Source organism: Crocodylus siamensis, chromosome 3, assembly GCF_052110815.1.
Source record: "Crocodylus siamensis isolate JL-2025a chromosome 3, ASM5211081v1, whole genome shotgun sequence".
In the NCBI taxonomy this organism is placed as follows: domain Eukaryota; kingdom Metazoa; phylum Chordata; order Crocodylia; family Crocodylidae; genus Crocodylus; species Crocodylus siamensis.
Genome location: NC_143397.1, coordinates 260,845,624 through 260,861,642, shown reverse-complemented (window position 1 = coordinate 260,861,642; position 16,019 = coordinate 260,845,624). Strand labels below are relative to the sequence as shown.

Here is a 16,019-nt window from a genome sequence, read left to right as displayed (position 1 = left end):
GTGGCCAGGGCAGCATGGAGCTTGCAGCAGCAGGCAGCTTTCGTACATGGCCCCACTGTGCCCTGCTGCACCAGTCACACATAGGATGCTCTGAAGAGCCTGGGGGAGGGTAGCAGGGCAGGGAGCACAGCATTTGTGACGCAGGGTTTGCAGGTGGACAGGCACTCTGGCTGGGATGGGGTTTGCAGCCTGCCTGCTCCCAGCCAGAGTGCTCGGCTGGCTGCAAACCCTGCCTCCTGACGGCATGCCCGTGCCCAAGCTGGCTGGGGGGGGGGGCTGAGGGAGCCAGGAGGTTTGTAGCTGGCCGGGAGCAGTGGTGGTTTCCAGCTGGCTGAGGACTCCAGCTGGGAGTGGGGAGACTGCAAACCCCCTCCTGGCCAGAATGCCTGGCTGGTTTCCAAGGCCCCGCTCCCATAGCCCCTAGCCAGCTTCCCCCCAGCCCTGAGGGTTTCCCCATCCCTTTTGCAAACAGCTCTTGTAGGCTGGAACTCAGCCAGCCTGCAGAGCACTTTGCAAAAGGGGGAAATATGTGGGTTTCTCTTTTAAAAGGGAAAAAAATCCATGGTTTTCTCTGATAAAAATGGGACATCCATGGTTTTCTGTTTTTCCGTGGGACATGGAAAATCAGGATCCCGGTGTCATGTCCGACATCCTTTTCATCCCATTTACTTTGATTGTTGAAAGGGCGGAAAACCTGACTGCCCTCCTACTGCTCCACCATGGCTGTCTGTCTGTCAGCAGCCTGCAGAGCATCTGTGGAGGTGTCTGGCCCGGCACCAGGCTGCTGCAGAGAAGCAGCAAGTGGGTGGATACCCTCAGGTGACTGCCTGGCCTCCAGGGCACACCACACCTCCATCGTGGAACACAGGCACTAAAATGTAAAGTAAACTTTATTGTCCTTGAACCACAAAATAGATTTCTTTGGTTGTACAAATTTCACTAGTTACAGTCTTGATGCGCTAATTTTCCCTCGGAGTAGCTTGGGAGAGGTGAGAGGGAGAGGAGCCCAGAACCTGGCCCCCAGGTGCCACCACGGGAAAGAAGAATCACACATTAGTCACCAAACCCAATTGAGGATTGTTTCCAAAACCGCTCGTCTTAAAAAGCAAATGCTAAAATTAGGTTCAAAAAAGGAAAAGCTCAAATTGCTGATGATGGAAGCAGCCGCAGCTGCAATTTGAGATAATCAGCTTTCCCCCTTCCAAGGCCTGTACAAGTAAAGATACAAAGTCAGTTAAAACAATCCCTTGGATTTTGGCGTGAAGGGAGCATCTCAATGAAAAGAAACCGGATCCAGTCATTCAGCAAATGTACAAGCAGATATGCCTGCCATGCCTGTGCCACCTGTCTCATGCAGCCCCGCTCTCATCGCTGTAGAGGCAGCACAGCAGCATGCACCTCCTGCGGCCCCCCCCCACCCCCTGGGGCCATGCACTGGGCAAGGGGTGGAGATCAGCTGCTCAGTGCAAAAGAGGGCAGTGAATGTGAGACATCTTGGTGCGGGGAGCCCTGGAGCTGTCTCTGGTTCCATGCTGCTAGGCTGGTTTTGTATAGTGCCTTGTTCCAGGATGGAAGCTGTGCACCGTGTCTTGCCTGTGGCCGGGCATGGACTAGCCTCTTCTTGGCCCTGCTGTGCAGTGACAAACTCAGATCCTGGGGCTGGCACCCAGCACAACCACACTAGTTATTGCTGTGCCTGGGCCAGGCCTGCCTGCCCGTTACCTCCTGGAGCTCCTTGCAGGGCTTGGTGTCAGGGCGTCCCCACCCCCTTCACTTCAGCGCTAATGAGCAGTGCCCCGTGCTGTGCCACCGCTGTCCCCTCCACCCCTCTCGGCCTCCTGCTGCACCCAAGACCCTCCCTCCCCCCAGCCCTTCCACTGCCTACCTAGCCCCCCACTCCCCAGCCCCTCTGTCCCGGCACAAACCTCATCTTCTGCTGGTCCTTTTATGCCTCATATCTGTCACATCCTAGCCCCCCCCCACTACTCTGCCTTACTGCTGCCACATGCACACACTATCCCCTTGCTACGGCTGCTCATGGCCTCTCCATGGCTCAGTCACACACTCCCCACACACTGGACAAAGCCCAGAGGCACACAGGTTTGCACAGGAGGGTGCATGCCTGTGTTGCACCGGACACGGTACTGGCGCCCAGAATGGCACAGACTGAAGGGCGTGCAAGGACCAGGTCACTGCGCTCACAGAGGCACGTGACATGGAGCACTGCATCCCCATGAGGGCAGAGGCACCTGGACACCCCCAAACACATTCCCTTTCCGCCCTCCCCCTTGGACGCACAGGCTCCGAGGGCAGGGCTTCACTCGGTGCTGTCAGCCGTGCTGAGCTCTCTCAGGCCCAGTGACAGGCCCTGTCGGGGGAGGGCAGGGAGACAGAGTTTTTTTGCCAACTAAGCAAAACTTAACAGGAGCAAAGGCTGGTGCTGCCTGCTGCTTCGTCTGCCAACACAACCCCTGGATTTACGGTTAAAACGTCCTCAGGGGAGAACAGTTAGTGCCCCTCCCCAAACCACCCCACACACAACCCCCCCACACTGCACAGTGGTAGCTAACACTGCCACTGCCTTCTGCCCTGTCTGTGCCACTAGCCTCCAGTGCTGTCTTTGTTCAGCCCGTGCCCCAGCGTGCTGCAGGCCAAGAGCAAAGGGACGTTCACAGCCTCCAAAGAAGTCAGTTAACCACGCTGCTGCCGGGCTCCTGGGTCCCGTCCCACGCCAGGGGCAGCTGTGGGGCCTAGGCCAGCACTGTCGGCAGAGCCCAGGAAGGTCGCGAGCCCGGTGCCGGTCCGTCCCATTGCTCACGGGCGCCAGATGTTTTATGTGGGGACGGCAGCCTCCAGGCTGCGCCGGCCATGCCGTAGTTTGCGTTTGCTGCTGTACAGAGCCACATCTTCGAGTGTGGAGGCATTGGGTGCTGATGGATCACGCGTTACTAACAGTTCCTCTTCCTCTGGCTGCCCGTCCTGCTCCTGGGGGACTGAGCAGAGACAGGGAGATGAGGCACAGGACAGACGGGGGTCCCCAACTCCAGCTGCCCTTGCTGACCCCCACCCCATGCCAGGCCTCATGGCAGGCTGGGCTTCACCGGCTACCAGCTGCCACGGAGGCTCCGGCTACAGGCTTGCTCCAGCCAGAGGCGGCAGCCACTGGGCGCTCCAGAAAGGGGCTTGGGCAGAGCCAAGACAGGGGCTTGGGTGGCACAGCATCAGCCGCTGCAGTCACAGCCACCTGGCCACATGCATGGGACGTGCCTCACACCTGCCCACATGCTATGCCCTGCACACTGTGGCCCATGGATTGTGCACTTGGTCCATGCAAGCTGGAGGAGCTCCAGCAAATGGGCTGAACACAGCCAGGACAGGGGCTGGGAGAGGCTGAGTTTGGCCCCGGGCCTGTGCCATCCTGACCCCGCCCCTAGCCTAAGGGCAAAGGGCAGGATGCGCTGCGCCAGGCACCTTGTGACAAAGGGCAGGGGCAGCCCCTGCCTGAAGCCCAGGCTCAGCCCTGGAGCCCCTGAGCGGGCCCTGGCCAGAGCCACCAGTCCCAAATGCCCAGCTGAGGGGCCCCAGTTAAGAGGGCTGCTGTACCCTCAGGGGTGGGCTTCCAGACAGGGGCAGGGCTAACTAAGTCTGGGTGTTAGACAGATGTGCGCATGCACACGTGTTACGTGCGTGTGTTAGTGGCAGCGAGAGCAAAACTGGCCTTGCAGGTGGCACAGGGGAGGGGCAAGGCTGGTGCTGCTGCTGCTGCTCAGGGCCTGTGGGAGATGGTCCCATTCTCCAGAGGATGTCTGGATTCCTGGACAGACCAGCAGCCCACCTCCCTGTCCTCCGCCCCCTGTCCCGGCTCTTGCCCCAAAGTCCTGCTGCTGTGAACACAGCCCCCAAGAGGCTCTGGCTCCCATCCCAACCACCAAGCTCAACCGGGAAGTGGTGCCCACCCCTGCACGTGGCAGTGTTGGTCCTACTGTGTGTCTCCAAGGCCAGGCTGTTACTGCATGTGTGGGAGCAGGGCATCCTGCTCCTGGCCCAGCTCAGAGCTGAGCTCAGTGGGGCCCATCCTTCCCTGCAGCACCAGGTCCCAGTGTAATGCAGTGTTGTTCTCATGAGGAACTGGGCAAGGACTGGACTCAGGTCACTGCGTGACCCACCACGGAGCCATGGCAAAGCTCATTCTTGCAGTGTGCGGGGGGAGGGAGGGGGGGGAAACGACACGGACGACTGCCACCAGCGCCGGGTGGCTACACAGCTTGTCCAGACGCTCACAGCCACTGGAAAAGGGGCTGTTGCTAAAGGTGGCTCTAAGACTGGTGCAGCCTCCACAGGATGACCAGGATGGCCCAGGCGCAAATGGTGACATGACTAGTGAAGGATGTAGGAAGCATTTCCTAAGTAGGCTGAGAGAGGCGAGCCAGGGAGCTTGCGGGTCTCTCCTGAACAAAGGACAGGAAGCAATACCTCCAGAGAAGGCTGATGGATACAGAGACACATCACAGCTCAGGCTGACACCCGATGATGAGCACAGGCAGCAGCAAGACCAGGGGAGGAGAGACAGCCTCAAGCAGGGCATCAGGTATTGTTCTCCCCACCTGGCCCCCTGCGAGAACTCACAGTTGCAGACAGAACTAGGCCCTTTCAGGGACAAGGGGAAGGGACACAGGGAGAGGCTGGGAGGGAGACCCTGCTGTTCCCTAAAGTGGTGGTGGTGGGGGCTAAGCAGGGGCCCTGGGAGAAGTCTGCCATGGAGTGGTGTAAGGGGAGGTGGCGTACAGCAGCATTTCTCAACCCATGGGTTGTGACCCAAAAATGGGGTCGCAGGAATATACAAAAGAGTTACAAACAAATTTTTAAAATGGATTCTCCTTTAAAGGAGAAAAATGTGGGAAATGGTGGCTTTTTCCTTCCAGGCTGGCAGAGCTCTAGCCTAGGAGGGGCTGCTGGGGCCCCTCTGTCCACCTTCCCCACCACACACCCCACCACCCCATACACTGGGGGCCTGGGGGCAGTGGGTTGGGAGTGGGGGCACTGGCTAGGGACTGGCCATTGAAGTTTACAAATGGATCCTGGAACAAAAAAATGTTGAGAACCACTGGTATAGGGGGATCTTCTGTACTAGGAGTAGGAGGCAATAAAGAGCTCAGCAAGGGGCCAGGAACTGGGGTGGGGTGGGGTGCAGGTTGTGGCTTACAGGCAAGGTGGAGCTCCCCTGGAGCAGGAGAAGTGCTTCGACCCAGAGCTCAGTCTGTGACAACAGCAGGGACCGAGGCACCCAAGATGCCAAAGCTGGAGTCATACTGAGGCCACAACATGTGCAATGAGCTTGCATGAGCTCCTAAGCACTAGTGCACTGCCGGGTCAGCGTGAGCATCCACAGCATTCCCTGCCAGGGGGGCTCGAGTCTCCCTGGACGTGGGTAGCCACAGTGCTCAGCTCAGCCAGGCCCAGGTGATGGAAACAGAAGACATGGCCTGTGGCTCCTCTTTGGCTTCTTCTGTCTGCACAGTGCTGGGAGCAAGCTCCGTGGGGGTATGCAGCACAGTGTCAAGTGCCCAGCTGCACCCAGCTGGTCTGAAGGGGCAGCTGGTCAGTGCTGGCGCTCAGGGCCCTGCCTTGCTGCTGGTCTCAGGAAGCACATCCCTGTGCACTGAGCAGACAGCACAGAGAGACAACCCTGCTCCAAGCCAACAGCCTGCCCTCAGGGCCCTGCCTCCTCTTGCACCAGGCCTCTCTGGAGCAATACATGCTCGAAGAAAACAGCCACAAGCTGTAGCGCTCCCCAAGCTGGTGCCCTGTCCCCTTCCCTGTCCAAAGAACAAGGAACAAGACCAACATGGGGGCCCAGGGCTGCTGGCACAAGGAACTGGGACAAGAGAGGAGAGAAGCTGCTTCTTGTGAAGCTGAAAGAGAAGCAATGACAAACAGGCTACTGGGAGCAGGAGATGCCCCAGGCATGGGCAGGGAGCAAGGGGAGACAGCAGAGGCTCACTACTGAGTGCCAGGCAGGACGCAAGAGGCGCTCCGGACCTCCTGCCTTTGTGCTTGGGGCAAATGTGCAGGCGCAGCCCCACAAGCACTGAGTCACGGGCTGTGATGTGGGCGCAGAGCGCACGTGTACCTGAGTGGGAACCACCCAGACAGAAGAGAACAACACCCTAGGGTGCCCCCAGGCAGCATGAGGGCGGTGTGACCTGTGTCACTGGATGGACTGCTGCTCTGGGGTCGCATCTGGTCTCGTCATCTAGTCCAGAGCAAGGGCTGGGCACGGAGCCTCTGCACAGCCCTGAGGAGATGACCCCTGCGACTGGCCCCAGGAATGAATCAGACTCAAAACAGCTAGGCTGGCAGGGCCCTCCAGAGGCTGCATCTAGTCCAGCCCCTTCCCCAGGCAGGATCACCCCCTCCAAACCATCCCAGACTTGTCCTTGTCTGGCCTGTTCCTTAACCTGAAGTCAACCTGGCTGCTGCACAGCTCCAAGGCATTTTGCTCAGTCATAGGGAGCCCCTGAACCTGCCTCTGGTAAAGCAGGAGGATGAGGACTGCCAGTTTCCCACCAGGGCAAGGGGTGTTAAAATGCACTGCCATGCCCCCACTGCAGAGGAAAGCAACCCCCCCGCCCCGCCCCAGTCTGCACCAGTCTGAGCAGGGGGGGAACCCCTTCCTGCCCCCCAATGCTGCACGGGTCTGAGCATGAGCGCAGAGGCAAGACCCTACAGCCAGGACCCTGCGGGGGTTGGTGCCAGTAGGAGCATTGGCACAGTCCAACCACAGCCTCAGCCTGGGCTGCAGCACCCCGCACCACTGCTCTGGCCCATGGCTGTGTAGGCCTGGAGCCTGCCCCCTTGCACCAGCCTGGCATGCTCAAACACACTGCTCCCCAAGGATTAGTTGTCACGCAACCACAATGCAGAAAAGTCCTACCCACAATGCTGTGCTGCTGGGAGGTGAAAGGGGGGGGGGTTCAGTCTGGATGGGACAGAAAGAGGAGCCTGCTTCAGATTGTGGAGCAGGGGTTCCTTGGGGCAAGTCTAGAGGATCCTGGGCTGCCCCAGCAGCGCAGCCGGCACATGAGCACCCAGGAAACCGCCTGGCTCCAGATCACCAACTCACCTGAGCTGTTCATGTCATCCATGTATCTGAGGCCATCGGCTGCATCAGGCGACTGGAAGGAAAAGAGCAGAGGGCAGTGAGCATCCAGCTCCCTCAGCCCCGACTGTCAGGCAGGGGCAAGGCCAAGTCCTCAGCAAAGAGGAAGCGACTCCATTCACGCGCTAGGCCAGGCAGGCAGGGCAGGGGGGCCAGAGCAAAGGGGTCTCTCCTCATTACCAGGGCTGGGTTAAGAGAAAGAGTGATGGGCAGGGCAGGCAGGGAGGACGGGAGTGGAGGCTGCGATCCACTGGACTGTCTTCCAGGGTCCACTTTACCCAACACCCTTAGCCAGCGACTTGTCCCCGGGAGGTATGCAGGGACTCCATGAGCACAGGCGGTGTGCGAGGGTGACTGGTGACTGAGCCCCAGCAGACCCCACTGGCTGCAGGGCCTCGGCAAGGCCAGGTGAGCTCAGTGTGCGATCCCTAAAGCTGTGAGCCTGGAGGCTCCCTAGGATGACGACCCCTCCTGCAGGGCTCCGGACCCCTTGGTACTGTCCCTGGTGCCCAGCGGGGACTGCGGGTTCTGGTGTGGTATGGGCCAAGCCGCTTGTGCATAACGGCAGGTTGTACCCGTCTATACTTTTCAGGCTAGCACAGCACACGCTGGGCCCCGTGGTCCAGGGCCATTGTCCATAAGCAGCCAGCAGCTGCGCCCCAGGTCTCTACCCATGCAGCGCTTGAGGGCCATGTGTGAGAAGGAGGTGACTGCAGCTGTCCGCTACCCTTTGCTGAGTGGTTGCTCAGGCAGGAGGAGCCTCTGCATGTGGGTTGGCAGTGCCAAGGGGCCTGTGGGAGCCCCAGCCCTGCAGCAGGAAACTCCACAGCCCTGGCCAAGCCTCAAGGAAGCCTTGTCTTCTGCTGATGCAAGCTAAGCCTGTCATGCACAGGGAGCAGTTGTGGCCCTGTGCCGTTGATCCACGAATCCCTCAGGCTCAGACCTCGCAATGCCTTGGACATATCGGCAGAAGGGAGGTGCGACATGAAACTGTCTATGGGAACCTGCACCAGGTGCAGCCCTGCAGTTGCTGATGCTGCTGGAGAGGCAGCACGGATGCTGTGTGGCCTCCTGCTTGCACCTGGCAAAGGCTGCAGCTCCTCTCCAGGTGCAGGAAGCCATGTGAACGAGGTCACGGGGAAGCGGCCTCCTGGCCCCTTGGAGGTGGAACGAAAGGTCTCCTGTCCCTTGCTGCACAACAGCTTCTGGGGACCTTGTGGCCTGCGACTGCCGTGGTGCTGGGGCTGTGTTCTTGCCCAGCAGGGAGCACGCACCTGCCGGGGACCGTGTCTGGCCATGCTCCCCAAGTGGTGCACACAGCTTCTCCAAGTACTGCACTTCTGGCAGTCACCTGCAGCTGCTGTCCCTCTCACTGTTTGGAGCCTCCTCAGAGACCCTGCTACAAAAGCCGCTCACCAGGAATGTGTGTAACTTAGTCGGAGTGTACATATGCAGGAAAATAAGGCAGGTCTGCCCTGAGAGCTGCTTCGGCTCCAGCTGCTTTTTGCTGTCAGCGAGTGGCAGGCATGCCAGTGCTGGGGCCCATGGAGCCCCACCTCAGCTCCTCATGGAGGACTGAGTCCCGGGGCTTCAATGGGTGGTGCTGGTTTCTTCGACAAGCTGCCAGCTGCTCCTGGGTGTGAAGTGGCATTTGCTTCCCTTCCATGAGTGTGATTGACCCCTTGGCTTTCGTGTCCTCGTGGTTGTTCTCTTCTCCTGAGGTTCACTTGCTTCCAGGGCAGCCGTCGGGCCTAGGCAGCCTCATTTCAATGCTGGCATGGAGGTTCTTGTCCCTCTGCCCCTGAGTCCACAAGAGCTCCCGAGCAAGACTGTTCAAGGCTGTGTGTTCACAAAAGCGTTTATAAAAACCAAGGCCTCTGCTACTTGGTTGAAGTCTTCCACACTCAGGCCGACTGCCTGCAGGGAGAATGCGACGCTGTGGGGAAGCGCTGCCTCTCACACATGGCTCTTCCAGCAGACGGAGGTCGCTGCCTCCCATGTGAACAGGCCTTGGTGGTAGTCTCCTGTCCTTGCGCTGTGTGCCTGTGTCCTCGCGCTCAGCTGCCAGCCGCCAGCACAGATACCAGATCTCACTGCAGAGAGTGAGGGCGCTTCTCTGTGCCGCACACCATAATCCTGCTACATCCCAAAGACATTTTACCCACAATCCCTCAGCTCTACCCCTACCCTGAGACAGGCTTTTCTAGGTGAGTGAGCGAGGGAATTCCCACCAGAGCCGGCCTGGCGGGTGTGCTGGCAGCTGGACACAGAAGGGCAGCATGCAGCTTGTACCTGGATTTCATAAACGGGTTTGGAAGAAGGAATAGCGGCAAATTCCCGGTAGTCAAACTTCTTTTCAGACATGGACTGGAAGGGATGGCGAGAGGAGAGAGGGCGAGAAAGAGAGAAAGACAGCGAGTGAGAGAGAGAGAGAGCAGCAGCACGTGGAGGGCTGCAGGGTGCTGCCAGCAACACAGGGGCTGGGGCATGTGGCAGGGACACTTCTGTGCTGTGCAGACACCTGCCTGCTGCTCACATCATGCCTGGGGGACAGCCCTGCCCTTTGCTGCTCCTCAGGGCCCACGAGAGACAGGTGTCCTAAAAGCAGGCGGATGCGGTGGGTTCCACTGAACTGGCAAGGACTGGAGCAGGTTCGCAGCTCCTTGGAAAGCCCTGCCCAGAGGGACTTCTGGCCTGAGCCCCACACCTGCCCTGTGGCGTGACTGGGGCCAGCCCATCCCATTCTCTCCACTTCTGCTCCCCTTCCTCTGTCTGTCTGTCCTGGCTATTAGACTTTGAGCTCTCTGGGCTGAGACTTGTCTCTCATGTCTGGTCTCGACTAAAGCTGCTGGAGATCGTGTAAACCAGGGGAGGAATGACGAGATCTTGGAAGGGAAAGGCCTTTGGGGTGCAGAGGGCAGAGGCTGAGCTGAAGGAGGAGAGAGGCAAGGAAGTGAAGGTGGGAAGGGGTGAGCTCACAGGTGGGGGAAATGGGAACCTGGGGCTTGATATCAGCTCTCAGGCCAATGCTGCTGAGCTCACATGGCTACAGCCAGCTCCTGCTGCCTGTGCCCCAGAACTGGGCTGGCACAAGGCTCTGGGTGGAAGGCCCCTGCCTGGCAGTAAGAGCCACTCTGCCCTCTCAGGGCTGGGCAGGTTCAGGAGCAGGGATCCCAGGTTCATAAATGGGGAGAAGACAAGTGCCTGCATCACATACCAGGCGTCCTGGCGAGGTGATGGTCCTGGGGCTGCAATCTGTGAAAGAGGCAGAGTTGCTGGTTAGCAGAGACTATGTCATGTTCTGCACCCCACGCCCAAGCACTGCCCATGGTAGGCTGCCCCAGCACAGGTCTGTGCCTCTGCTCCTCCAGGCAGGGAATGGCTTAGCTCCCCTGCCTTGCTGCATAAAGCTGTCACCCACAGAGGAACCTCTCCAAGTCTGGGGTGAGCAGGACCACCTGTCAGGCTGACACACTCTCCATGTCCCGTCTGGGTGACAAGAGGACCGGCCCACAGCGACCCCATGCTGGCACCCGGGAGCCCTGGCTAGCATGCTGAGGGTAGTGAGCCCTGAGCTGCTCCCTTGAGGTGCGGTGACACCCCCCCCCAGCCCACAATGTCACCATGTAGTACCTTCCAGAGGTGTTGGCGATGGGGTGGGGGCAGGGGAAGGCGACTCTGCCAGCTGCTCCAGGGTGCTGCGCTTCTTCCCTTCCTTGGACTTGGCAATCACCATCTGTGCTTTGAGGGCATCCTGCTCCAGGGACTTCATCCTGCCTCGGGAAGCAAGAGAGAAGACATCAGTCACTTCCTCATAGCACACAACTGGGTGATTCCAGCAGCCAGCCCCTGGCCCCAGGATGAACCAGGGAAGGGCCTGTCTTCCACGTGTCCCGAGCAGACAGGCTGTCAGGGTAGGGGGCACTCCAACAACAGCTGCACTCAGTGCCACCAGCCTTGAGCTTCCTCCCAGCCAATGCAATCACCCTGCAGAGGCGCTGCAGGGCTCCTGGGGGTGTCTAAAAACGTGCCAGGGGCCCCAGGGCTGAAGATGGGGAGAACCACCTGTGCTTTGGGGGCCAAGCTCTCCCTGTGCATCTGTGCCCCGCACCCTCCTGGTGTGTGGGGACTCAGAGCTGCGGACAGCACAGGCACAAGGCTCAGCAGCACCTGCCCCCTCAGCTATGTCCTGGCCTGCGCCCCTCGCAGGTGAGACGGCTGCAGGAGCAGGAGCAGCGGCCCCAGCACATGGATGCAGGAGCTGCTCCCCGCAGGCCCTGCGGGCGTTCAGACTGGGAGCATGCAGCCGGGGGAACGGGCTGTGCACACCTGGATTGGCTTCCTGACCCCAGGGTCCTTGTGGCGTGACTCTGCACCGGGCTCAGCACCTGAGCCGGCCTGGCCCCAGGAGCAGGCACCCACTGCCGGGACTGGTACAGCTTCCTGGCCAGATCCTGCTCGTACTGTTTAATACTGTCTTCAAGAGCGGAGGAGCTGAGCAGGAGGAAGAGGAGAGGAGGAGGAGGAGGAGGAGGAGATGATGATGATGAACGTCACAGCAGGCGAGAGCAGGGAGAGAAAGAGAGACAGAGATTGGAACCTGCCCTGGTGGAGGGGACTGGGGGGGCCTGGCACGGGCTCAGCTCCTGCTCCAGCCCCAGCCAGCACAAGAGGCATCAGGCACAGGAACCCGGGGATGATTCTGGGAAACCTGCCCATGGGGAAGACTTTGCTGCCCTTCCCTGGCTTACACAGACCTGCCCTGGCGTGGGAGCCCTGGGCAGGGCTCATCTGGGAGATGGGGATGGTGTCACTGTGCAGAGAGGAGCGTGAGAGCTGGGCAGGGTGGGAACGAGTGTGCATGCACACGTGCACCTGTGCCTGCCAGCTGGGATGGAGGCTGCAAGGGAGGACAAGCACCCATGGGGCAGGGGAGGAGGCTGCGTGTGTGCCACATGCTAGAGTGTGTGAGCACACGTGAGCATGTATCCAGAGGGCACCGGCATACACCAGGGAGGGGCTGTCTTAATGGGGCACATGTGTGCTGCGGGTGGGCAGGAAGTACACACCCTGCTGGGACATGCTGCACTTCTGCCCTGGCTGGGGCCATGTCCTTCCACACGCAGCCACCCAGAGGCACACGTACCAGGACAGGGGAGTCCCACAGGGAACAAGGGCATGGGCATGTGTCCTGACAGGGCACCCCTGGGCAAGGAGGAAGGCCTGATGGAGGAGGAAAGACAGTACGCATGCAGGACACCCATGTACACACACGCACAGACAGACAGAACTGGAGAGAAGCAGAAGAGAGAAGTTAAAAAGAGCAACCAACCAGCAGCATAAGAAATACAGGCCAGCAAGATGCTGCCAGCCAAATGCCTGAGCCCAGGCCCTGCTCAGTACCGAGGGCTGGGCTCCTTGGCAGGTGCAACCTGCCTGGGCGAGGGAGGAGGTGGCAGGCAGCAGAGACCAGGCATCCTGCTGACTGTCGTCCTCCTGCTCTGCCTCTGCTGGGATAGAGGCCACTCCTGGGGACAGGACAGTCATGGACAGGCCGCACAGGGAAGGCAGGAGGGGCAGGGTTTGCTTGGGGCCTGCCAGCCACTTCCCACCTCAGTGTCTTACACTCTTAAAGGTCTGTAGCAGGGAAGTGTGGTGCAGGGAGGGGAAAGAGTGCTCCCCTCCTCCTGCTGTCTCCCTATGGCAGACATGTGGGGGCAGCCTGCCACCTCCTGGGCCCTGTTGCCCACTGTGAGCAAGGCAGACCAAATCTGAGGGCTGAATCCAGACACCGCCATTGATTATAACTTTGCTGCATAATTACCCAATTTTTTCCGATCTTTTCAGTGAATTGTCTAGAAGGAGCTAAACAGGAGGAGACACAGAACTGTTGCATTAAATGAAAAGTTTTAAAATAATTTCAACTCCAACTGAAACCCTCAGAAATTTCCTTCCCACTTGGCCACCGTGCTGCAGCCTCAGGGGTGCCACTGCTCTGCCTGCACAGGCTCAGGGGAGGCTGAATCAGTCATGACATGGAAACACGGTGAGAGAGAGCCAGCAGCAAGAGAGGAGACCCAGCAGCCAGAGCGAACAACGCGAGGTGGGAGCTGCTCTACAGAAACACAAGATGCTGACAGGGCCCTGTGTTCTGGCAGAACTGGGGCTGGGGCTGTGCCTGCATCTCAGTCCCTTCCCTCGAACAGCGGGGGAGACCCAGAGAGGAGCAGCCCTGTCCTATGGCATCTGGCCAGATGCTGACTGGCCTGGGCATCACAGTGCCACAATGCTGGACCAGAAAAGACACTGTAAAAGTGGTGTGGAAAATGTGGCAGGGGCAGGTGACAGGCGCTTCATTGGCCCCAGCAGCTCCCATCCACAGTGCTGCCAGCACCTCCATGGCATGGACTCCAGGCCTCACCAGGCTGGGTCACAGTGGTGTTCGGCTGGCCCCAGAGCTCCTGTCCCAGCCATGCCCCACGTCAGGTCCCACAGAGGAAGGGGTCAGGAGTGTGGCAGCGGCAGGCGGGAGCAGCCTGTCACTGACCCCTGATGGCTGGAGGTGTTGTATGTGGGGACAGCACCAGGGCAGAAGCAAAAGCAGGGTGATTCAAGCTGCAGGATGCGGCCATGGATAATGTTCAGCTGGGAATCAGGTCTTCACCTCTCGATTGGAGCAGAGGGGAAAACTTTCACGTTCCAAAATGGAGCTGAACAGTGGTACAGTGCCAGCAATGGCAGGGGCCTGGTCTTGCCACCCAGCAGACCCCTGCCCACCCTGCATCCCATGGCAGGGGCTCACTTTCCTCCACAAAGACTGTCTAGGCTCACTGGAGTCATTCGCGTGAACCGCATAAATGGCCACAGCCCTGGCTCATGCTGGGCCTTGGCCTCTCTGGCATCCTGTGGCAAGTTGCTCCATGGCTGGGGGCAGCTGGGACGTGTGAGACACTCTCCCTTCCAATCGTTCTGATTTTCCACCTGATCCTTTCCCTGCCCTGCGCTGTAGGACAGGCTGGACATGGGGGATGAGCAGGGCTCTGCACTGCCACACAAGAGTGTCTGAGCTGGGGGCAGATGATATTTGACCCGATTCAGTCCAGAGGAGCAAAACCTCCAAGGGCTGCCAGAACGTGAAGCAGAGACCAGTCCTCCAGCACCTGTTGGAGCCAGTGTGCTCAGAGGGGCAGAGGTGGGCATGCAGCATTGGAGGAAAACCCAGGAGTCCTCCAGGCCCATGGTTCTCTAGACATTTCCCATCTATTCCCTGAAACACCAGCCCATCCCTGTCTGTCTTATGGGCTCCTGTTGACTCACCGGGCTGCCCTCCACATGGCTCGTTTCTCTGCCTCCAGCGCCCGGCGCTCAGCTGGAGACAGCTCCTTGTCTTGGCTGCTCAGGAGCTCTGGGCTCTGCATCCGCAGGCGCTCCTGGTGCCGCCGCTCAGCCTTGGCTGTGCGCACGGGTGCCCCCGACTCACCCCCAGCTCCTGGGTACACAGGGCTCAGCCTGTGGGGAGAGGCAAAGCATTACCACTGCCCCTCCTCCCCCAGACCTTGCCCCACCCCGCTGAAGGCCAAGGGGCTGGCACCACTGCCTGGCAGCCCCTGGGCTGGGCTGAATCTTACCCAGACATGGAGTTGGGCCTCTGCTCAGGCCTGAAGCCCTCCTCCAGTGAGTTCCTTTGGGAGTTGCTGTTCTCAGCAGCCTCAGGAAACCTGGGAGCAAGACACACAGCAGCTATTGGGACTGGAGGCCTGCATGCACTGCCATGGGTGCACAACATGGACCACCCCCCTCCCATGGAGGCAGGGACCCAGGCCTCAGGGAAGTTGGCCAGTGAGGCTCCACAGCTCCGGATCCTGGCACAGGGGCTCTTTGTCCCCTCTGGTCCCATCTGACTGGGGCAGGCTCCAAGGCAGCACAAGCAGGGACCAGAAGGGAAAAGTCTTTGGGAGGTCACACACCTGGGGCTCTGGTCAGGCGGAGGACCAAGGTGCCTGCAGGAGAAGACACACAGGCCTGGAGGAAAGGCCACATCTTGGGGAGAGCCCGGCCAAGACAAGAACGAGGGGCAGGCTAATGGCAAAGCTGGCATGGGCTCAGTGCCCAGGCAGAGGTTTGAGGCAAATGGCTCCATGTACTCACGGGCAGGAAGCTGGCAGCCTCTCCTGGGATGGAACTAGGGCTGGCAATGACCTACCTGCCTTGTGCTGCCTCACAGAGGAGTGCCCAAGGACAGGCAAAGCTGCTGGTATGGGGCTGAGCGGGAGCCATCTTACCGAGCTGTGTGTGACTGCGGGCTCCTGCCATTCAGCCGCTCGATCTTGTACTCCACACCCTCAATGATGACAGTGGACTGTGTGCTCATATCGGGCACTGGCTTCCCCACATCCTCTTCCTCCTCCTCCTCCTCCTCCAGCAGCATGGCACGTTTCTGCTGCAGTTTGCGGGCTGGCACAATGAGAGGGGTCCCAGTGAGTGGGGAGAGGCCCTCACAGCCCCTTTCCTCTAAGGGCCTCCCTCATCCTCTGCAGGTAAGTTCTGCCCCTGCTTTGAGCCCACTCCTGGGACGTAGTGCTCCTTGGACCCCGGGCACAGATTCCTTCCCTCCACCCTGCCGTCCTCTCAGTAACGAAGGCTTTTCCCGTCTCCCTTTATGGCTGTGATCTGAGACCCATGATCTTCTGCACTCCCTGTACTGTTCCCTGGGCCAGGGCCCTCATGAGGTGACAGCAGAGCCTCTGGGAGGCATGCACACGGCAGCCAACATGTGGCCCCCACATCAGGGCCAGACCAACAGAGGCCCACAGGCGGTTTCGCCCCCAGGCCAGATGCAGAGCCCACACCAGCACCAAGG

General features: G+C 59.7%; 1 protein-coding gene across 16 annotated transcripts in view; it reads right to left on the bottom strand.

The window, feature by feature from the left end:
- Positions 1–872: 872 nt before the first annotated feature.
- The window catches only part of SCRIB (scribble planar cell polarity protein), a 133,818-nt gene continuing 118,671 nt past the window's right edge, over positions 873–16,019 (bottom strand). For 11 of the 16 annotated variants that reach the window (XM_090040970.1, XM_090040962.1, XM_090040956.1 and 8 more), the window contains 9 exons: positions 15,442–15,613; positions 14,788–14,877; positions 14,477–14,668; positions 11,489–11,653; positions 10,793–10,932; positions 10,377–10,414; positions 9,452–9,526; positions 7,124–7,175; positions 873–2,993 (listed from right to left, as the gene is read on the bottom strand). In XM_090040970.1, the coding sequence (XP_089897096.1) occupies positions 2,833–2,993; positions 7,124–7,175; positions 9,452–9,526; positions 10,377–10,414; positions 10,793–10,932; positions 11,489–11,653; positions 14,477–14,668; positions 14,788–14,877; positions 15,442–15,613 (1,085 nt within the window). In that variant the 3' untranslated portion in view covers positions 873–2,832. Of the gene's footprint in view, positions 2,994–6,934; positions 6,980–7,123; positions 7,176–9,451; positions 9,527–10,376; positions 10,415–10,792; positions 10,933–11,488; positions 11,654–14,476; positions 14,669–14,787; positions 14,878–15,441; positions 15,614–16,019 lie in introns of all 16 variants that reach the window. The other 5 variants (XM_090040963.1, XM_090040966.1, XM_090040961.1 and 2 more) reach the window with 5 other exon arrangements.